Source organism: Haliotis cracherodii, unplaced genomic scaffold (genome assembly GCF_022045235.1).
Source record: "Haliotis cracherodii isolate W230 unplaced genomic scaffold, xgHalCrac1.p SCAF_19, whole genome shotgun sequence".
Taxonomy (NCBI): domain Eukaryota; kingdom Metazoa; phylum Mollusca; class Gastropoda; order Lepetellida; family Haliotidae; genus Haliotis; species Haliotis cracherodii.
In genome coordinates this window covers 4483696-4505423 of record NW_027266274.1, presented here as the reverse complement: position 1 = coordinate 4505423, position 21728 = coordinate 4483696, and the positions used below count along the sequence as shown (strand labels likewise).

Genomic DNA, 21728 nt, shown 5'->3' with positions numbered 1-21728 from the left:
AAAAAAGGGGAACTGTGTAATTTGTTCATAACCCCAAAGGTCTTTCACTTTGTCTTTTTTCTCATTTGCCCATCTTAATCACACACTCATGCGCACCCACGTACATGTACGCACGCGCGCACAAACACACACACACACACACACACACACACACACACACACACACACACACACACACACACACACACACACACACACTCACACACTCACACACACACACACACACACACACACTCACACACACACACACACACCAGTCTCATTAAAATCATAGCTTAGTTCTCGCTATCGCTAAACAAAGATCTGAAGACATCCCATTACACACACCATTACACACACACACACACACACACACACACACACACACACACACACACACACACACACACACACACACACACACTATAGTACATGACAAGTCCCTAGCCGTTCTGTTGGTTGAATTGATATCCCATGTCATGCCTTCCGTCACATTGTTTTCTTTAAACCATGATATCTGTGCCTTTAGTTTATGTAACATTACTGACATGTATTTCAGCCATAAAAGCACTTACCAGTATGATTGTACACGTACAATACTAATATTACACCACTAAGACGGAACACTGACAACGACTGCGGTCTGTGTCAATATATCGCACTAAAATAATGACTCTTCACAGCAAACAATACGGCGCTGTGGTCACATGGCTTGACAACAGACTACTATAAATGTGTGTTAGCCTGGGTGCTGTTTCATCCCCTCGTCGTTTAGCCGAAGAACTTCAACATGAAAGTGGTGTTGCTCGCATGTCTTCTTCTGGGTGAGTATATTCACTTACATAGTGATGCAGCAATGCACAATCCATGGTTGAATATCTTATATGCAACATTTTAAAACTTATTTATGTCCAGTGTGTTTCAGTACAAACTACAGTAAAGATACAATAACACGAGGTAAAAAGTTCAGTTAATGTACAATTAGAATAACAGTAATTAAGGACGTAAAGCTGGGGTGTATTTCATGTATTTAGCACATAATGACAAGGTTTCAGTGTTAGAAGTTTGTAGTAAATGCCTAAATGAGAGATTTTATTTTTTTTCAATTAGTGTTGCAAAAATTTGAGTGTCTTAAATAAATATAAACTGGGCATACTAACATAAATATTACTCATCGTCAATAATATTTTACAAAAAGGCCCAAATCGGAGGTTTCTAGCAATACCCTCCCGCCTAACTACATTTTTTATAATTTGTAAATTCTCCAATTCTTATATAATGTGAATTATCTTGTTGGTCTTTTGATTTCATTTTGTATCCAGTAATGATCCATGGGGACTTGATATAGTGATGGAGGCGGTGAAATGCAGCCACCCTCGGTGATACTGTTGGATATTGTTAGACAGCTGTGCATATGGCAGACACTCCTCCCAGTAGCGTTTCAGCTCCATCAACCATTCCATTCAGCATTACTAAGTAGATCATTAATGTGGACCAACATTGTGGTGTGGTAGATATGATCCATTGTGATCCATTTATACCTTCAAAAGTTCTGTACAATATTGGCGTCAAATATTGAAAACGTACAAACGGAAGTAATGGTTGTAACAGTTTGGCATCTAGGACTAAGCATGCATGGCAGGTCTATTGTTTTGGATTTGTTTGGCAAGAACAGACAGAAGAAGAAGTTTATTCAGGAATGAAGGCCACACGGCCCAGAGTTCATTTACAGGAATAATATATAGTATGCACATGCACAAATTTTCTTACAACAAACGTTCATCTTCTTTTACATTTGTATTTACATAGGTAAATGTCTTTTTAAATATATGGTCAGGTTTTTCATAATACAATCATTTTTGGTTGATAGAAGACTGGTATATTTTGGGACAGATGGTTGCACATGGTAACATTTTGGAATAAAATTTAAAAAGGACAAATTAACAAATAATGGTATTCATTTTTCTATTTCATAGCGGTTACATTTCATACATAAACTAAACGATGACTCTGTGGTTGTATTAATCGAGTTTTCTGTACATTTAGATTATGGCATAAACAACGGAATTTACATAAAGCTCTTAGAAGATCTCTTTCACATGCTAAAGTAGACAGATATTTTTCTGGTTCGAGTAGTGATTCATAAGATGAATAAACATCAAGGAAAGAAGAAATTGTAATTTTGTAATGCCAGTTTTGAAATTCTATATCTTTGCATCGTTGTTTGAATATAACCATGAAGCATGTCATATCGCCGCAATCCTGAGACAACCACACATATGAAAACCCAGTTTGAAACATTGTCTTATATAAGAAACCCAGTTAGTTTGACCATTTTTAACATATGGTAACAGTCATACGGATATCTAGTTTCATGTAATCTAAGTGGTCAACACCAGTACTTGATACAACGACTGTAATAGTGTACACACAATGCTGTTCTTTACAGCACTTCTAGAATTGCATTTGTCGATGTTCTTTTACCAACGGAAAGATCACTTTTAAAGAAATTACTGTAAACCTTTTCAATGGCTTTTCTATAGGCACATCCCCAAATTTCTGAGCCATATACAAGAACAGGAGCAATCTTTGAATCAAATATTTTATTGTTTGGCAAGAACAGATGGCCGAAATGAAATATTATTTTTCATTACTTTTTAGGTAGATTTACAATTTGGCATCAAGAAGATTGGTATCCTACATTATTAAATGATATGAACATATTAGGGCACTCCTTGTTTATTTTCGGTTTTGAACGTACCATTTACCCTCATTGTGAGCCTTTAGAACTGGGTCACATAAAATAGCAATAGAAATTGGCAGGTATTTTGGAGAAGTGAGAAATGAGAGATTATGTACCATCTGAAACGACAATATGTAGAAGATGAATATCACTACTTACTTATTTGTAACAAATATCGAGTATTGCGACGTTTGTATGTTCCTTTAAATCTTTGTGAATATCCAACAATCCACAATTTTTAAATTTAAAAACAATATTTAAAAAAAATTAGTTTTGCAGCTGAAGCTGAAACAATATCTAATCTCGAGGCAATATCTCAGGTGACCTTTAGGGTTAGCGAGGTCACACTAAGATCTATCGGAACAGTGACAGATGAATGTGCTCGTTTGGTAGTCTAACGTTGACACACAAAGTACATCCGTGTTGCAGCAATTGTGTGCCATTCGATGGTGTCAGCAACAAGTACATCATCATCCACAGACCCCACCAGCACCACCACAGCCGGAAATGGTGGTGAGTTTATCTTGTGCGAATATTTGAAAGTCTTCACTCCTCATGTATCTCTACTGGAGGATGAAACTGAGATTGCTTTATTCGCGTATTTCTCTTTATCTCGGTGTAACGGACGTTACAGATATTCATTGCTGTGATAAATCCTGGTATGCTTCTGTCCCTGGAAAGGAGGGGTAGACAAGTGGTTAACGCGTTAGTCACCTACAAAATATGGTTCGATTCCCCACATGGGCACAATATGCCACCGAACCCCTGAATATCCGGGTAGAGAATAGGTCTTCAGCAACCAATGTTTGCGTAAGAGGCGGCTGCGCCTGTCGTTAGAGGCGATTAACGGGGTCAGGTGGTCAGGCTTGCTGACTTGGTTGATGCACGTCATCGTGTCACAGGCGCATGATGTCAGTCACTGGATTGTCTGGTCCAGACCCGATTATTTACAGACCGCAGTCATATAGCTGGAATATTGCTGATTGCGGCGTTAAACAACAAACAAACAAACGATGTGTTTCCGTCTTTTATGGCACATACATACTATACTGTTGACATTTGTCTATCCTCGTTCACTATTAATTTGCAATTTCTAAACGTAATTGTTCTGTAGTATGTTCGGCATACATTATAGATATATTCTTTTTCCATTCTTTCCGTATATTTTAAAAAAACATATACTGGAACATTGTTTTTTTATCAAGAATGTAAAACAAGTGATGTTGTTTGATGGTATTAACGTCAGACTCATTGAACTGTTTCAGGTAGTGAGACAACGGTGTCACTGATTCTCATGGTGACTTCCGTTCTCTTGGCCATGAGGTAGCGTGAGCACTTCGATGATCGACCATAACCTCTCCCCTCTGCTGACGCCTTTGTCACCGCCATGACAACAGTGGTGCTTCCATGACGTGGGAAAGCCGGTGACCACTGATAGCACCCTGTCGTTATTTTACCAAACGATTAAAGTTTTCTTTTCTTAAATACAGTCTTTTTTGTTATGCATTGGCGCTGAAATTCTGAGAGAGAGAGAGAGAGAGAGAGAGAGAGAGAGAGAGAGAAAGAGAGAGAGAGAGAGAGATAGACCAGAGCGAGCGACCAGAGCTTAGCCATAAGTAGTATGGCACTGTCAACAACAGAACACTTTAAGATGTGACATACAGATATTGCAGGTGTTACAAAATGTAGTCAACTAAGGGGGAGAAGAATACAAAAATAATGCACACATATGTTTGTAAGAGTTACTTCAAGCGATCACAAAAAGGTAGGAAATTGCAACGTTTTTCACAGTAAATGGAAGAATTTACGGTGGGAAGGATATAATCAATATACACGGACGACCCTCATGCAAAGTTTTAAAGTCACACAGAGACACGCATTCGCATACATGAAAGCCTGAACATATAATCGAGAAAGCATGCACGCACGCACACATATACAAACACACATGCACGCACGCACACATATACAAACACACACATGCACGCAAACACATAGACACACACACATATACACATACATATGTGTGTGTTTCTGTGTTTGGTTACAAAATAATATTAGGAAAATTCTTTTGTTGATTACGAAGATTACGATTAAATACAGAGATTCTAGGCTGGGACATTTCTTCTCAAGAAATAAATTTAAATATTGTTATTAAATCATAAAAAAGGTGTCGATACCGACGAGTATGTAAGGGGTTTTATTACCCACGAGGGCAAACATATCGTGGTTCATAAAAATCATATGTGGCTCTGGGGTCATATAACGTCACGAGACAACAGTGTATTGTTTCCGTCATCCGGGCGGCATTGTTGACGTCATTCGAATCTTATGGTGACATGAGGTGACGTCGCACGAGAAACGGCGTCATAGCTGAAGATGTTTGACGTCTTTCGACAAAATATGGTTCCGCTGCTGTTGCGACTTGCAGTGACGCGTAACCAATAATCAACAAGACAACTGGATTCGAACAACACACCTACGAAATCGATTCCAGCCAGCAACAGTGACTGCAAGAAGCATCCATGGCCTTCGACGAATATCTTCACAAACCGTACGTCGTCGCCTCAGATGTGCAGGGATTGTCGCCAGAAGACCCACCAGACGTCCCATTTTGACAGGAAACCACCGTCAAGCACATCTACAGTGGTGCAGACAGCGTCTACACTGGACGGCCATGCAGTGGGGACAAGTTCTATTCACTGACGAGTCTCGTTGTCACCTCAGCCACAGCGATGGACGGATTCGAGTGTACCGATGTCGCGGTGAACGTTACGTCAATCATTGTCTCATGGAAGAAGATCGGTTCGGGGGCGGCAGCGTTATAGCATGGGGTGGGATTACAGCAAGACAGAGGACCCGTTGATAGTGGTAGAGGGTAATCTCAATGGACAGCGCTACCGCGACGAGATCGTCGGCCCTGTTGTTCTACTGTTTCTGTGTCGTCATGGCCCAGGCATTACCTTTCAACATGACAACGCCCGGCCTCATATTGCTCGACTTGTACAGGATTCTCTTCAACAAAACAACGTGAATGTCATACCCTGGCCGGCTGGCTCCCCTGATCTCTCACCAATCGAGCACATATGGGATGAGATGGATTGGCGCCTTCGATGTCAACCACGTGTTCCACAGACACAACGGGAACTTTGAAACATGCTCCAGCAGATATGGACAGATATCCCACAGGACTTTGTGCGACGCCTTGTCCATTCCATGAGATGAGGATGTGGTGCTTGCATCGCAACCAGAGGTGTACACACACGCTATTGATTTGTAAATTGACATTTTGGCATGTTCATGGTTTTTTTATGAAATCACGCATTTTCTGAAGTCAGTATGGCAAATTAAACCATTTTAACACATACAGGAGTCTTTTATCTGTTGCAAACCGAAATTGTTTCAGATTTGGTAAAAAAACATAATTTTGCATTAAATCTAATTCAATGTCACAGGAACTTTTGTAGTTCAGTATAGTATGACATGAACACTCATATAAGATCCTCTATGTCACTGACAGATGCTGCAAGAACACACATCGCCGCCCTCGATAAATGTCCAGTTATGTTGTATTGTCAGAGACAATCAAGAAGAGGAAAAGGACATTGATGTCATCTGTTATCATTTGTTATCATGTGCGAACATGTGTTATCATATGATCACGGGTTGAGATTGATGTTCATCTTTTATGTTTATAAGAAGATGTTGGGGCTTGGTAGGATCATGTTTATTTGATACTAACCTAACGCCGCACTAGCAATATAGCAATATTCTAGCTATATGACGGCGGCCTGGACCAAACAATCTAGTGACTGATATAACGTGCAGCGATCCACTGTGTCAGGGTACGAAGACACGCAATCAATGATGTCACTGAGGCTGACCATGCGATCCATTAAGTTGCCCCGTGCACCAGTCCAGGTGGCCGGGGATCTACCCCCACGGGGGTGTGCTTTCTATTGTCGAGAAAACACATAATCAGGCTCAGTGATCAAGTTATATTTTGCTCTACTTTTGGATGAAGATACAATATTGTCCTGCGGCAGCCGTGTCAAGATTAAGTCGCCTTCGCTTTCAATTTTATGCCACAGACCGTGAAACAAATTAAATACTAAATTAAATATTAAAATTTAATTTTCTCCGTCCACTTTACTGTGGGTAGTTATGCAATATTTTTTCAACAATGTGTGGCGAGACGTTTGACATTGACGTTGTTTGATTTAACAAAAGAACGATTTTTTTAAAATATCAAAAAGTAATATAAATAAAAAGATGATTTTTTTATCTTATTATGTCAACACGTGCAGACATTACACGTAGTGTTGGTGTAGTTGCATAGTTGAGTGGAGGGAACATTTGAATATCAAGGTGAAGGTTAAACTACTGCGTGTGTGGTAGTCCATGTACAGACAACTCTGCCCAACCCTCACAAGAAAACCAATAACAATAAACAAAGTGCATTTACCTTAACACACCCGTATCTCTGTGTACCGAAAAGAGCTATAAAATAATAGTATTACAATAAACATGGCTTGTGTGCTTGACGATCCAATAACAGGTGAACAATGGAAAATTGTCGACCAGCACCTCGGGGCTTACCTCTTCACTTCAAACTGCAATAATTGAATTTTCAAATAGATTCTTATTTGGGTGTTCGTTACGGTTGTATAGAATCATATAGCGTTTTGCACACTCGTCCAACTGGCTTCAAAACCAACAAACACACTTATTGTGGTTTTGCAATATGTAATTATAGTGTTTTTTCTCAAAAATATTTTCCCACAAATATATATTTGCCAGTTGTCCATTGCGTATAATATCGCAACTTCAGCTACGTGAGATGGTATTGTTTTATCGCCCCTTTAATTATATATCACGTCGTGTCACGAGGTCACTGGTAATCGCTGACAGATAACAGCGGTTGACGTAGGATTCAAATGAATCCAACGACCCGAGCGTCAATATATCTGTTAAATCCCCCCTTAATTATCGATCTTGTCATATTACTTTCAGTTTAAATTTCAATTAAGGTAATGTCTTTACTGAAAATGATCTCCGACCAAGGATCATAATCGGAATCTCGGAATTGAGCTGCGATTCCTGGGACGGCAAAGGCACGCAACTCTTTACAACACGTGACCACAACTATTGAAGTCAAATTACGTAGGTAATGGTTGACGGCATGTTATAGAACCCCGTGACGACGTAGATGACTGATTTTGTTACCAGCCACTGGTTATATGGTCAAGACGTGGTTAGTTACAGTCAGACGGTAAAGGTTATACCTTACAGACAGCGCATTGTTCATGAAACTGTCACCGTTTTGTACGATTGATTTCTATTTCTGATTCATACAATTCATGTGAAAAAATGCGTATTTCATGCTTGAATATAATCGCCTGTGGTGTAAAATAACATTTGTTAAATCACGTTTCATCACGTCAGTATTGATGAATCACAGCTGGTATCAACATTGAGATACTGTCATGGGCGAGGTATTGGTCAAGACTTGAAGTCAATTCAATTTCTTTATTCCATTATTAAGATCTCAAAGTGCAGTAAAATATTGAAATTTCCGTTATGTTTGAAAATGTAATTTGTTTCCCTTCTCGCACGTATCACACACTACGTATTTGTACACACATTTAACAATCACGTATGTGTACACACATGTAACACATCACGTATTTCTACACACATGTAAAACATCACTCAAGGAATGGAAGAAAGATGCCCAAACTACACAGAAGCAAACACGTGAAACGTCCTTGTGCCAAACTTAACGTTTTATGAATACGACTTTCGTGAAAAGCCACTAAGTTTGTTTATTAAATAAGTGCAGTCGGATAAACTGCTTATGCACATTCAAGTCATGGCAACATCCTCGGCGGGCTGGTCCCCTCACGTCTTGCCAGGAGGGAGGATCACTTTAAGGCCACAGCTACAAGCGTAGTCACGCACCCAAGAACGGACACCGCATTGTAGGGGGATCCGTTTTCTGAGAAAAGAAACACAAAAACAACGAATGTTTAAATATGCATACACATGTAAAGGGAGTAAGTCAAGTACATCTACATGGCCATGCATACAACTAAACGTACGACACTAATAGGGAGGGGTACATTCCTTAGCATAAGGCAAACTGACAAGGGTGTAGGTTGGGTTTAACGCCGCTTTGAACAGTATCCTAGTTATATCACGGCGTGTCAACTTTCTGTGGGAGCATTGAGATGCGTCAATATATAGATAGATACACAGCATTTGAAACGTTTCGGGCCATCAAGGGTCGTTTGATAGAGGAATCAACAAAGTCCATTGTATGATTTCGACTTTATCATAAGCATGTGTTTAGGAATCACTATGAAATAATGATAACAACAGGTGAATCCTGTCCCACCGGCGGCACCGGTCACAAACACATGCAAGTCAGTTGTTCAACAACGGTAAGAAACAAGCCAAAACAGAGAACTGCATTCCATATCATTGTTGTCACAGATGCGTCAAATTTGGAAACGTCTTCTACAATAAAATGTTTTGAAAGCCTTGCTACTTGAATGTTGTAACCTTGGTCAAACAATTTTAGAGCAATAGTCGTATGACGGTGTTTGAAATCTTCGTAGAAAGAGCATGCTGGGTTATAATCTACAATGTAATGGAGCTGCTAGAATACTGCTCGACATGAAGGGAAAGTTGACTATTTGAAAGTTGAAGTCATGACTCTTCTCTCACAGTCTTATGGGGAGTTTTAGTTATCACATCTGTATGCACAGATCTAAATGTGACAGAAAGGAGGCGGTTTAACTTGTCTCCTTTATTTCTAGGTCAGGTGGATTAATCAGTGGAAAAGTCTATTTTACCGTTAGTTAACGGTACCAGGTCATCGATATACCTCAAGCTAAAGTTAAACTTAACTCTCTTGTTTTGATCAACCAGTCCGAGCAGAAATTCCAATTCATATACATAGAGAAACGGATCAGCAGGAAGGGGTCATTAACCCTGACACAACATGAAAACAAAGGTGCAGATGATATTTCACCTCACGGACTGTGTATAACGTCCATGTGACAGGTCAGACATATAAGGCATTATTATTTCAAATTAAACAAATGCATGTTAGCAGGTGTGCATCCCATATTCAGTATCTACACCATCTGCCCTTTATCTGAAACTTCATCAGAACTTCATCTGAAACATCATCTTGCATACCACATTGTTTGATAATGTATGGATCGTCCAGTGTTGGTGCATGGTTAATTGACATGGACATTAAGATTATAGCTTTCTGATTCACCTAAGTACAGGTTTCCATCCCTTTTTGTACTGCTTGTAGTGTCGATCCCCGATGTAGTGTTGTCGTTCCCCGATGTCGTTATGTCGTTCCCCGATGTAGTTGTGTCGGTTCCCGATGTCGTGTTGTCGTTCCCCGATGTCGTTATGTCGATCCCCGATGTAGTTGTGTCGGTTCCCGATGTCGTGTTGTCGTTCCCCGATGTCGTTGTGTCGGGCCCCGATGTAGTTGTGTCGGGCCCCGGTGTAGTTGTGTCGGTTCCCGATGTAGTGTTGTCGTTCCCCGATGTCGTTGTGTCGGGCCCCGAAGTAGTTGTGTCGGGCCCCGATGTAGTTGTGTCGGTTCCCGATGTCGTGTTGTCGTTCCCCGATGTCGTTGTGTCGGGCCCCGAAGTAGTTGTGTCGGGCCCCGATGTAATTGTGTCGGGCTCCGATCGAGTTGTGTCGGGCCTCGATGTAGTTGTGTCGGGACTCGATGTAGTTGTGTCAGGCCCCGATGTAACTGAGTCGGGCCCCGATGTCGTTGTGTCGGGCCCCGATGTAGTTGTGTCGGGCTCCGATCGAGTTGTGTCGGACCCCGATGTAATTGAGTCGGGCCCCGATGTAGTTGTGTCGGGCCCCGATGTATTTGTGTCGGACCCCGATGTAGTTGTGTCGCTGTCAGTCGTAGATGAGGCCCCCGCTGTTGTAATGGTGGCTCCAAGTGTCAACACTGTCACCGCTATTCAAAATAGAAAAAGTGCCAGTCTTTCGTATATATTGATGGAACATCTAGTGATAAAAGTCAATGCATAACCAAAGGACTCTGATATAAACCTCCACAGTATTCAATGTTAACATGTATAGATCATATTATTTATTCTAAGGATGATATTTTACAGAAACATATTTTTTGCTATAAATTCTAGGTAATGGTTATCTAGTGTAAATATCTGTAGCTGGAATATTGTGCTAACGTTAAGCAAACTATCGGCACTTTCTCACATACATGGACACTAGTATTCCATGTCTCCTAAATTTTGGTAATTCATTGACTAAGCATCGCGTATGAAGATCAAAAGTGAATCATGTATCTTTGAATGAAATGTTTATCACATACAAAGATAATTGTAATAAAACGTTACATGCACCATAGAAATCCGGACTGTCACCGTGCATTTCAGAAGCATTTATAAGTTTAAGACAACAGCGTCATCATATCCTATTTACAAATAATACACAATTTGTTGTTTGTGAATGGTTCATCACAAAATACGTCCCAAACAGTTCCCGAACTAACAAAATACATGTAGATATCATCAATGGTACGCAACAAAGCCCCCCACCAGACATAAACCTACCTAAAGCGCCACACAGGATCACTAGTTGCTTCATGGTTGAAAATGAAAGTGGACGGATGTGATCTCCTTGAGGTGCGCAATTTATGCAAAACGGTGTTTTGGATTTGGCGTTTTAAGACGAGCAGGTAGTTTGAGCGAGACACGCCTTGTTTTAAAGCCACGTGGAACCTAACTTCAGTTGTGTTACACCCATAGAGATCCGTCTTAGAATTGGTCTTCAGCAACTCATGCTTGTCGGAAGAGGCGACTATGCTTGTCTCGAATGTTGGACGAATACTAAAAGGCCAATTCTTTCAAAACTGGAGAAATGGTATTACATCGAGTTCTAAGGGACAATATAACCAACATTATAAGGCAAACCCAAATCTTGAACGCTATCTTCTTCTCCCTGAAACTATTTCTCTCCACATTCTAAAATTCCGACCATCCAATCATAACTTACCCACTGGGACTGCCTGATGGCGTGGTGTACCAAGAGAAGATCGACATAGCCATTGATAGTACCCTGCTGCAGCTGGAGACAAGTTTCTCAAAACAAAGAATTGACTTAGTTCTTTATAAATTTATCATCTGACCAAACCGTTAAAAATGTGTAAAATTACTTAACTTATGTAACTTGGACAGATTTAGTGAACAACTGTTAAGTAAAATTGAAAAATCAAATAGAACATTTTGCATACATCTGTCATCTTTGTATGAATACTCTATTATGTATATATGTATAATTATACTCATGTACCGCCGTTGGTGGTTTAAAGAAATAAGACTTGATTGGCTTGTCGAAAGAGGAGTCTAACGGGATCGGGTGGCCAGGCTGGCTGACTTGATTGATGCATGTCATCGTATCCCCACTGCGTAGATCGATGCTCATGATGTCAAGCAATGGATTGTCTGGTCCAGACTCGATTATTTACAGACCGCCAACATATAGCTGGAATATTAGTGAGTGCGGCGTTAAACAACAACAAAAAGCCCAGCACTCCATGATATTTAAATAGAGAATTCCCGTTAGTTGCTCTTACAAGCATGGTCACGGGTTGCTTCATCAAAATTCTGGGACGGTCGGGTAGCCTAGTGGTTAAAGCGTTAGCTCGTCACGCCGAAGACCCGGGTTCGATTCCCGACATGGGTACAATGTGTGAAGCCCATTTCTGGTGTCCTCCGCCGTGATATTGCTGGAATATTGCTAAAAGCGGCGTAAAACCTCACTCACTCACTCACTCATCACAATTCTAACCCGGATCTTCACGGGAGGTGGAGTGATGTTGCATACGCTGTCTAAGTGTATGGTGCAAGGTGAATGAATTACGTGACGGACGATAACAGCACTGCACTGACAGTACCTCAAGTACATACATGCACGATTAGAAACAGCGGGTGAGATGGGTTTAACACTGCATTGGTCAGTATTACAGTTATATCACGGCGTGCCAGCTCAATGTGGGAGGGAAGCTAAAGTCTGACGTGGTCCGGGTATTAGACATTTACCACTCTGGGGGAATATGTGTATAATCTTGAACCCATGTAACAATCAATCCTAAACCATCACAAATATGTCTAAATTTGTATATTGGAATGCCTAGTATAACTGAATATGGTCATACCTCATTTGTCATATACCCCAGTTGTCACATACCCCAGGTGTCATATACCCCAGTTGTCACATACCCCAGTTGTCTTATACCCCAGTTGTCATATACCCCAGTTGTCACATACCCCAGGTGTCATATACCCCAGTTGTCATATACCCCAGTTGTCACATACCCCAGTTGTCATATACCCCAGTTGTCACATACCCAAGTTGTCACATACCCCAGTTGTCATATACCCCATTTCTCATATACTGCAGGTGTCATATACCCCAGTTGTCACATACCCCAGTTGTTATATACCCCAGTTGTCATATACCCCAGGTGTCATATACCCCAGTTGTCACATACCCCAGTTGTCATATACCCTAGTTGTCACATACCCCAGTTGTCATATACCCCAGTTGTCACATACCCCAGTTGTCAGATACCCCAGTTGTCACATTCCCCAGTTGTCACATACCCCAGTTGTCATATACCCCAGTTGTCATATACCCCAGGTGTCATATACCCCAGTTGTCATATACCCCAGTTGTCATATCCCCCAATTGTCATATACCCCAGTTGTCATATACCCCAGTTGTCATATACCCCAGTTGTCATATACCCCAGTTGTCATATACCCCAGTTGTCATATACCCCAGTTGTCACATACCCCAGTTGTCATATACCCCAGTTGTCAAATACCCCAGTTGTCATATACCCCAGTTGTCACATACCCCAGTTGTCATATACCCCAGTTGTCATATACCCCAGTTGTCACATACCCCAGTTGTCATATACCCCAGTTGTCAAATACCCCAGTTGTCACATACCCCAAGGGTCATATAGTGGAGTAGTGATGGTTTGTCAAAACATAAGAGATTTACCTGTTGTAGTAATGGACCAGTCTTCATAGACTTAATCCTCTGTTTAATTAAGATCAAATACATACATTGAAGTTAATGGGTACAATAGTTGATCTACTCATATACAATAGGATTATACCTTGTTTTGTTTTCTACCCGTTTACATTTAACTCGTGAATCATTTGATCATGAAAACACCTAAACTTCTTACGAGAATATTTAGTTTTCTCAATTTTCATGTTTTTATTAAATTGTGCATATATTGTCAGAGATAACTACACTTTCTAACAAACATGGCGGGTTTGCAGAAAGTTGACTTTGTTACACTGCAGAGATGTACAGTAAACTACGGTTATAACGAACACGCATATAACGAACTTATTTTTCAGTCCCGGCCAATTGTTGAATAAATGTCGTATTTATGCTTATAACGAACTACGGTTATTACGAACTAAAATTAGTGGCCCCTTCGAGTTCGTTATAACCGTGGTGTACTGTACATAAGCGAGGCAATGAGTGACTTCGCTTAACACCGTTTTGGACAGTATTCCAGTGACATCACGGCGTGTCAGTGAAGTGTTGCAGGTCTGAGACGGTGCTATTAACTGCAATGTCAAAGGTCAACGAGGAAGAAATTGAACGCCAACACCCCGTGGGTAGACGTATGGTATAAACACTGTACACACAGGGAAATGGTACACCTTACGGCCCTGGGCCCCGTTCCACAAAGCGATCTTAGCGCTAAGTCGATCGTAACTCCCATTCTTTATCACTGATTTTGTGGAACAGGGCCCTGGACAATAAATGTCGACGAAGCCATAAATCATGTTACACAACTGTTACGTCTTCCGCTTAAACATGTAAGAGACCCTGGACATGTCTCGTTTTGGCCGAGCGTGTTACAAAATACCAATAAATGCTACTGTAACACAATGTTTAACACTAATAAAACCTTTAATTGCCAGATAGCCTTTCCAGACGGCGGACAGCCATCAGCTATTTGCTCTGAATAAGCAGCATGTTCAAACAAGGTCCGCAGTGTGTTGTGATGAATAATGCACGTTCAATGTCTTTGTCTCTACGGATGTTAAGATAAAAATGTGAAATCTGAAACCTGTTTTAAAGTTTCAACAGGTTTTCAGGTGTACATGGTCTCACTATGAAACGTTATGAACAAACAAATACTGGGTTGTCTATGCATAACATAGTAATAATAGTTGAGGGCGAATATTGCTTTCGTGCGAACGGGTAGTTGCCTCCTAAAGCGTCTCAGTTAGAAATAAAACAGTTATCTTGACAGCATAGTGTTACAATACAATTACTATCATGGCGGCGTGATGTCGGCAATAACGGTAATACAGTCCCGCGTGCACCGGCCTGGACAAGGTTCCAAACACTCCCTCATTTACATGTGTATCGGGTGGCCATGCTCGGTGACTTTGTTGATTGCAGGTCATCGTAACCCGCCAAACGTTGCTCATGATATCAACCACTGGTTTGACTAGCCAAAATTCCCTTATATATGCCGACGTAATAAAGCTGGCATTTTGTTGACTGCAACGCTGAACATTATTTTCGCCCACGTACAGATGCTCTACAGTAAGCAGTATAACAATATCATTGCGGCTTCGTGTCAGCAATGTCAGATGGCGGCCTTACAGTATCGAACACATACCACTTGGTCGTTCTGAGCGAGTAGGGAACCACGCCATTGACGTGAAATCACATGAAAAATCAACCAGATTTAATCACGGCGTGTCAGCTTATATGAGAGGAAAGCCCGAAATCGTGCAGGCCTTAGGCTTTTACCACGAGCACGAGTGTGATGCTGACAAACTAGAAACATAATCGGGGCGAACCGGGATTCGAACACACAATCATAGGTTTCTGGCATGCCCAAAGGGACGCACATCTGCTCAGCGTATTGCGGTGCCTCAGATGACAGCCCTAACCCCCGTGCCCTCCGACCTTCACGAACGAGACCGGTATCTTCCCATCAGTTACTAAGTCATCGGTCATTTATTGCTCCGTGGACCGCTTCCGTGGTCTAGTGGTAAAACGTGCGCCCCCGGGGTTCAATCCCCGGTCGCGTCATGCCAAAAGACGTTAAAAGATGGTACATGTTGTTACCCTGCCTGGCGCTCGGCATTAAGGGACTAAAACACATTTCTGGTCAGCTCCGAGTCAGTATACTGTGTCTGAGTGGGGTATTCATGTTGGCTCGCACTATAAATTCGGCATTAGTCCCGACTAGTACAAGCACACACCCAACCCCAACCCCACACACACACACACACACGCACACACACACACACGCACACACACGCACACACACACACAATAGACTCACAATATGAAATGGGAGATTCAACGTCTATGGAAAGTCTAGACTTGCTTCATGTATGGCTATAGCATTACAGTAAGGGCTGGGTGAAAGAGAAAATAATAATGTTCAGTGACTGAGAGACAGACTAAGTTTGAGTGTGTATTTGTACATGGATATTGAACAAAAAATAATAAAAATAAATTGTGACGTACATCAATGTACATGCTCATGTCATAACACATCTAACCCTGAATTATTTGAAGGAGAGCAAGAGAGAGAGGGGGGAGAGAGAGGGAGAGAGCGAGGGAGAGAAAGAAAGAGAGAGAGGGAGAGAGTGAGGGAGAGAAAGAGAGAGAGAGGGGGGAGAGGGAGCGAGAGAGTGAGGGAGAGGAAGAGAGAGAGAGAGGGGGGGAGAGAGGGAGAAAGAGAGTGAGGGAGAGAGGAGAGAGTGAGGGAGAGGAAGAGAGGGGGAGGGGAGGAAGAGAGATAGAGGAAGAGGGAGAGAGAGTGAGGGAGAGGAAGAGAGAGAGGGAGGTTGAGAGGGGGAGAGAGTGATGAGAGAAAGAGAGAGAGAGGGAGGGAGAGGAAGAGGGGGAGAGTGAGGGAGAGAGAGAGTGAGGGAGAGGAAGAGAGAGAGAGAGGGGAGAGAGAGAGGGGAGAGAGAGTGAGGGAGAGGAAGAGAGAGAGTGAGGGAGAGGAAAAGAGAGAGAGAGAGGGAGAGAGAGTGAGTTAGACGAAAAGAGAGAGGGAGAGAGAGGGGAGAGAGAGGGAGAGAGAGTGAGGGAGACGAAAAGAGAGAGGGAGAGAGAGAGAGAGGAGAGAGAGTGAGGGAGAGGAAGAGAGAGAGAGGGGGAGAGAGAGGAAGAGGGGGAGAGTGAGGGAGAGAGAGAGTGAGGGAGAGGGAGAGGAAGAGGGGGAGAGTGAGGGAGAGAGAGAGTGAGGGAGAGGAAGAGAGAGAGAGAGGGGGAGAGAGAGAGAGGAGAGAGAGTGAGGGAGAGGAAGAGAGAGAGAGGGGAGAGAGAGAAAGGGAGAGAGAGGGAGGTAGAGGAAGAGAGAGAGAGAGAGAGAGAGAGAGAGACTTAACCACCCACTAGGTTAGCCCACGCCCTTGTGAACATACTTACACTAATGTACTATTGGCCTATTAGATACCATATAGAATTCGATGGTATGAAACAGAAGACAATCAACTGCCTGCAGGTACAACATGACGCCTGTCTTGCTATGTGATTACGTACGTTCATATAGTATTGGGTTATGACCTAGCTGTCATAGACATATGTTTTAATGACCAACACGTGACAATTGTGTGAGCCGCGAGACTGCGGCAGAATCACGTTTAGGGTTAAGGATTCCGTTGGGTTGTCTGTAATTCAGTTTCCAGATCGAGAACGGTTTCTCATGGAGGCGGCCGTTAAATCCCTGGACAGTCTATTTTATAAGTTTATTTCACACAGCCAACCACACCGGCCTCAAGCTTACCACATAGTAGTAGTAGTTGAAGTAGTAGTAGTAGTAGTAGTAGTAGTAGTAGTAGTGGTAGTGGTAGTAGTAGTAGCTGCAGCAGCAGTAGTAGTAGTAGTAGTAGTAGCTGCAGCAGCAGTAGTAGTAGTAGTAGTAGTAGTAGTGGTAGTGGTAGTAGTAGTAGTAGTAGTAGCAGTAGTAGTAGTAGTAGTAGCAGCAGCAGTAGTAGTAGTAGTAGTTGTTGTGGTAGCAGCAGTAGCAACAGTAGTAGTAGTAGTAGTATCAGCAGCAGTAGAAGTAGTAGTAGTAGTAGTAGTATCAGCAGCAGTAGTAGTAGTGGCAGCAATAGTAGTAGTAGTAGCAGCAGCAGCAGTAGTAGTAGTAGTAGCAGCAGCAGCAGCAGCAGTAGTAGTAGTAGTAGTAGTAGTAGTATCAGCAGCAGTAGTAGTAGTGGCAGCAATAGTAGTAGTAGTAGTAGCAGCAGCAGTAGTAGTAGTAGTAGCAGCAGCAGCAGCAGCAGCAGCAGCAGCAGTAGTAGTAGTAGTAGTAGTAGTAGAGTAGGAAAAGTAGTGAGAACAACAGCAGTAGCGAGTTGAGGCAAAGACTAGGAGCCTAATTTGTACCCCCATTCCACCACTAGGTGAGAATAGTTCAGGGACCAGGAACCAGTGAACAACAGAAGCCGATCAGTCTGGTAGAAAGGAGGGAGTATACAATTACAGTTTATGTGTTACTTTTGGCCAAGGAGGCCAGCGAGAAAACAGTTGAATATTCAGCAAGAGCCCGATAGTTTGACATTCCAGAAGAACTGTGTTTTGGGTTTCAGACCAAAAAAGTTGCTCAGCTCCTCATGGCTCCTGGTGGCTCCTGGTGGATCGTCAAGGCTCCTGGTGGATCGTCAAGGCGGAGATACCAGGAATGGACTTCACTGACTATCCTCAATGAAGGAATGGCACCGGGTCAAACCGACGTGTCAACCGACACACTAACCCACCAACCAACCATATACCAATGGTCAAGTGGAAAATGAAAAGTGATTGTTCAAGTCTAAAGTAATATTCCACAGTCAATCTACATACAATCTCTTTAGAATCAGGCCTTAGTTCTCGCTACCGCAAAACAAAGATCTGAGGACATCCCAGTAGGGGTCACGTCAGAACGACCTTTCATCCGACCAATCAGAGCGTCGCTTACCAGATCATAAAAGTGACAGTCGGAATGTGATTTCTAATCCTCGAAAACTTAAACACGGGGTATTCCGAACGACAGTTACGGGTTTAACGACTGACTCTATACAATCTGGACCATCTATTAGCCATTCCAGAATGTTCTTTTGTTCAGGTTTCAATTTTAATCGAGAATTTGTCAAAATATGTTTCGAAGCGTAGTCGCCAATTTGAAATTAGTGCCGTAAAGCACGAGAAAGCTGCCTTCTGATTGGTCAATCCATTGGTCGGTCTGACGTAACCCGTTATGGGACGTCCTCCGATCTTTGTTTAGCGGTAGCGAGAACTAATATCTGATTTTAATGATATTGATCTATATACAGTATAAAAGCGACAAAACACTTTCCATTTTCATAACAAATAGCATAGTATGTTCGATTGTACCTCAAAACTTGTGAAATGTAGACACCAAAGGATGTAACTGCCAGAATATTGCTCGACATAAAGGATAGTTGACTATTTGAAAGCTGATGTCATCCCTTATGTCATACAGTCTTGTGTGAGTGTTTTGTCACGCTGAATCTTTGTGCATAGATCTAAACACGAAACAGATGAGACGGCTTCACTGATCTTGTTTAGGTGGGTAGATCAGGCTTTACTTAAAACATTAATACGACCTTTATATTTGCCAGTGACATATAATGTGATTGCTTAGTGGGGAAACAATAAACCATCCCCTAAATATCGTGTCGAGTTCCGCGGCCGTGGGATGTGTGTGTCACGTCAAGTGTCACGCTGTGAATCTCACTCTATTGGTCTACAGTTGTCATACATGAGTGCACTTCAATGAAGCTTAGATATACTGGCGTCTGTTAGCCGTACACAGAGGAGCTAACCGATTTCACAGTTGAATAAGTCACTTCACTCGGGTCCCAAATTCAGGTGACATGCTTAATAACTGTGTCATGAAAGCAGATCTTTTCAATAAAAAGGACCTGGCGCTGGTGTGGGGTGAGACGGAAGTGTGACTGTTAACCTTCTAGCGTCTGACAAGGCAGCTTGGGTTGTATCGCAATATAAGTACCCACATAATTAATATTAGTAATATTAGTATGAAAATTAGTAGTAGTAAACCCAGTAGTCTGTCATACAGACCCTGAAACAAATATATCCAATACAGCCCATGCAAGTTTATAATGTTTGGCAAGTCTAGATTACTGCAGTATCTGAAAATGAAGAAAGTCTCTGGGCTCCTTTTTATTCTATTTTATATTACTGTGATTTGACAACTGTTTTTATCTATAAGATATGTTAATTTCAGAGACGATGTTAGTCTATTACTAGGGCTGTATTCCTGGTAGCAAACCCGGGTACTCTCCCAATGTCAGTCAACAGATTGGGAGGTACCAAACCTAAGGCACCGAGGACAATGGGGAGTCGGACAACTTGGTACTTGGGTTGCAAACGTGACATTTCGAAAGCGAGGTCCGCATATTTGTCATGTTTTTCCTGAATCTTGTCAATCACATTAGTGTCAAAAGGGACAGAAAATTCAGCGATATAAATGATTTCATTGGATTTATAAAAGAGGACAAGATACGTCCGAGGCTGCAAAGAATTTTGTATCTCTCTACATATTGTGGGTCGTACCATCGATGGACCTCTGTTTCAAAACCACAAGCATTGCGGAGACAGTAATAACATTATCGAGCTACACCATCATGTCGCTTAAGATACAGCGTGTGGGCCAAAGCTGACTGGCAATGTGTTGGACTGTCTCATTAAATCCGTTACATAATCTACATTTCATATTTACATTTTGATGCAAAATCACATATTGACGGTTTCGAGTGTGAAGTGACTGGTCCCGAGAAGCAAACAATAAACCTTCTGTTTCACTTTTCAGGCCAGTCGACTTCATCAAAGCGAAGGACTCTGCAGGGTTGCTGTTATATTCCACGCCATGCTCAAAGCGCAATTATTACCCACTGGATTAATGTGCACTCAACAATCATTCTCAGCTCCCTGGGGAGTATACAAGCCACCTGCCCGTTGTGCGCTAGACAACCAGATTGTTATCTCATCCTTCCGGGTACCCATTCATTGCTGGGTAAACAGAGGCACATTTCGAACAAGGTCACTTGCTCAAGGACACACCACACGAGCTTCAGTGTGGAGCAGGACCGAAGCCCTAGAAACTCTCAGGGGCCAAACTGCCGAAACGTGGTCACCCACCCAAGGCCTTTCCAGATTGGTGACCTGTGCGCCGTGCGCAGCACCACGTCCCACCACTCGGTCTTCCAAGCTTACCACGCTGGTGAAACACATGAGCACATATATGTAGCGAAGAGAAGAGACGCACCTCGAACTCTGTGCAACAAACAGGGATTGACTTCGTAATCGCACCTTTGACTTCACGGAAAGACATTAACGATCGTGCACGAACATGACAATAGTCATTGACAGCACCAAATATTTTCTGAGTAAACATAGGCCAAAAGCGAACGTGAATTAACACTGAACGTTCATTCAACTGGAGTCACGGTATATATTAAATCGGTAGACACTGACTGCTATTGAATATCACCCAGCGGTTTTACTTTCATTAAGACACACGCGTAAGAGACACATTTAAATGCCCTCATGTGAAGAATGATAGATCCCTATTGACAGTAGGGGGTAAGCAAGTATGTATACAATAAATAATCGATTCATTAACATGCGAGTATGTTAGTTGTAAAACTAATTGTACAAAATATGACACACTTGAGAGGTGAAAGCACTTACCTAAATAGTTAATGTATAAGGTTTAAAATGAAGAAGTAATAAAGTGAATGAATATTGTACACCAAACAAGCAGTCATCACACATGGCTACAGCACACTGTATTGGCGTAACAGAGACGAACCCATAAACATGTATGACTAGTGAAAATAAATGTCAGATATTGCCTATGAAGATCCGGACTCTTTTACTACTCATGCTT

At 42.0% G+C, this 21728-nt stretch overlaps 1 protein-coding gene and 1 long non-coding RNA gene across 2 annotated transcripts; both read left to right on the top strand.

The window, feature by feature from the left end:
* The first annotated feature begins 732 nt into the window (after positions 1 to 732).
* On the top strand, positions 733 to 4207 carry LOC139466705 (uncharacterized). The gene is made up of 3 exons (XR_011653621.1): positions 733 to 803; positions 3152 to 3235; positions 3988 to 4207. It is a non-coding gene; the product is annotated as an uncharacterized lncRNA (long non-coding RNA).
* Positions 4208 to 10093: 5886 nt separating this feature from the next.
* LOC139466891 (vesicle-associated protein-like) lies at positions 10094 to 10804 on the top strand. Its single transcript, XM_071248618.1, has one exon. The coding sequence runs from the start codon at positions 10094 to 10096 to the stop codon at positions 10802 to 10804; it is 711 nt and encodes a 236-aa protein (XP_071104719.1).
* The last annotated feature ends 10924 nt before the right edge of the window (positions 10805 to 21728 follow it).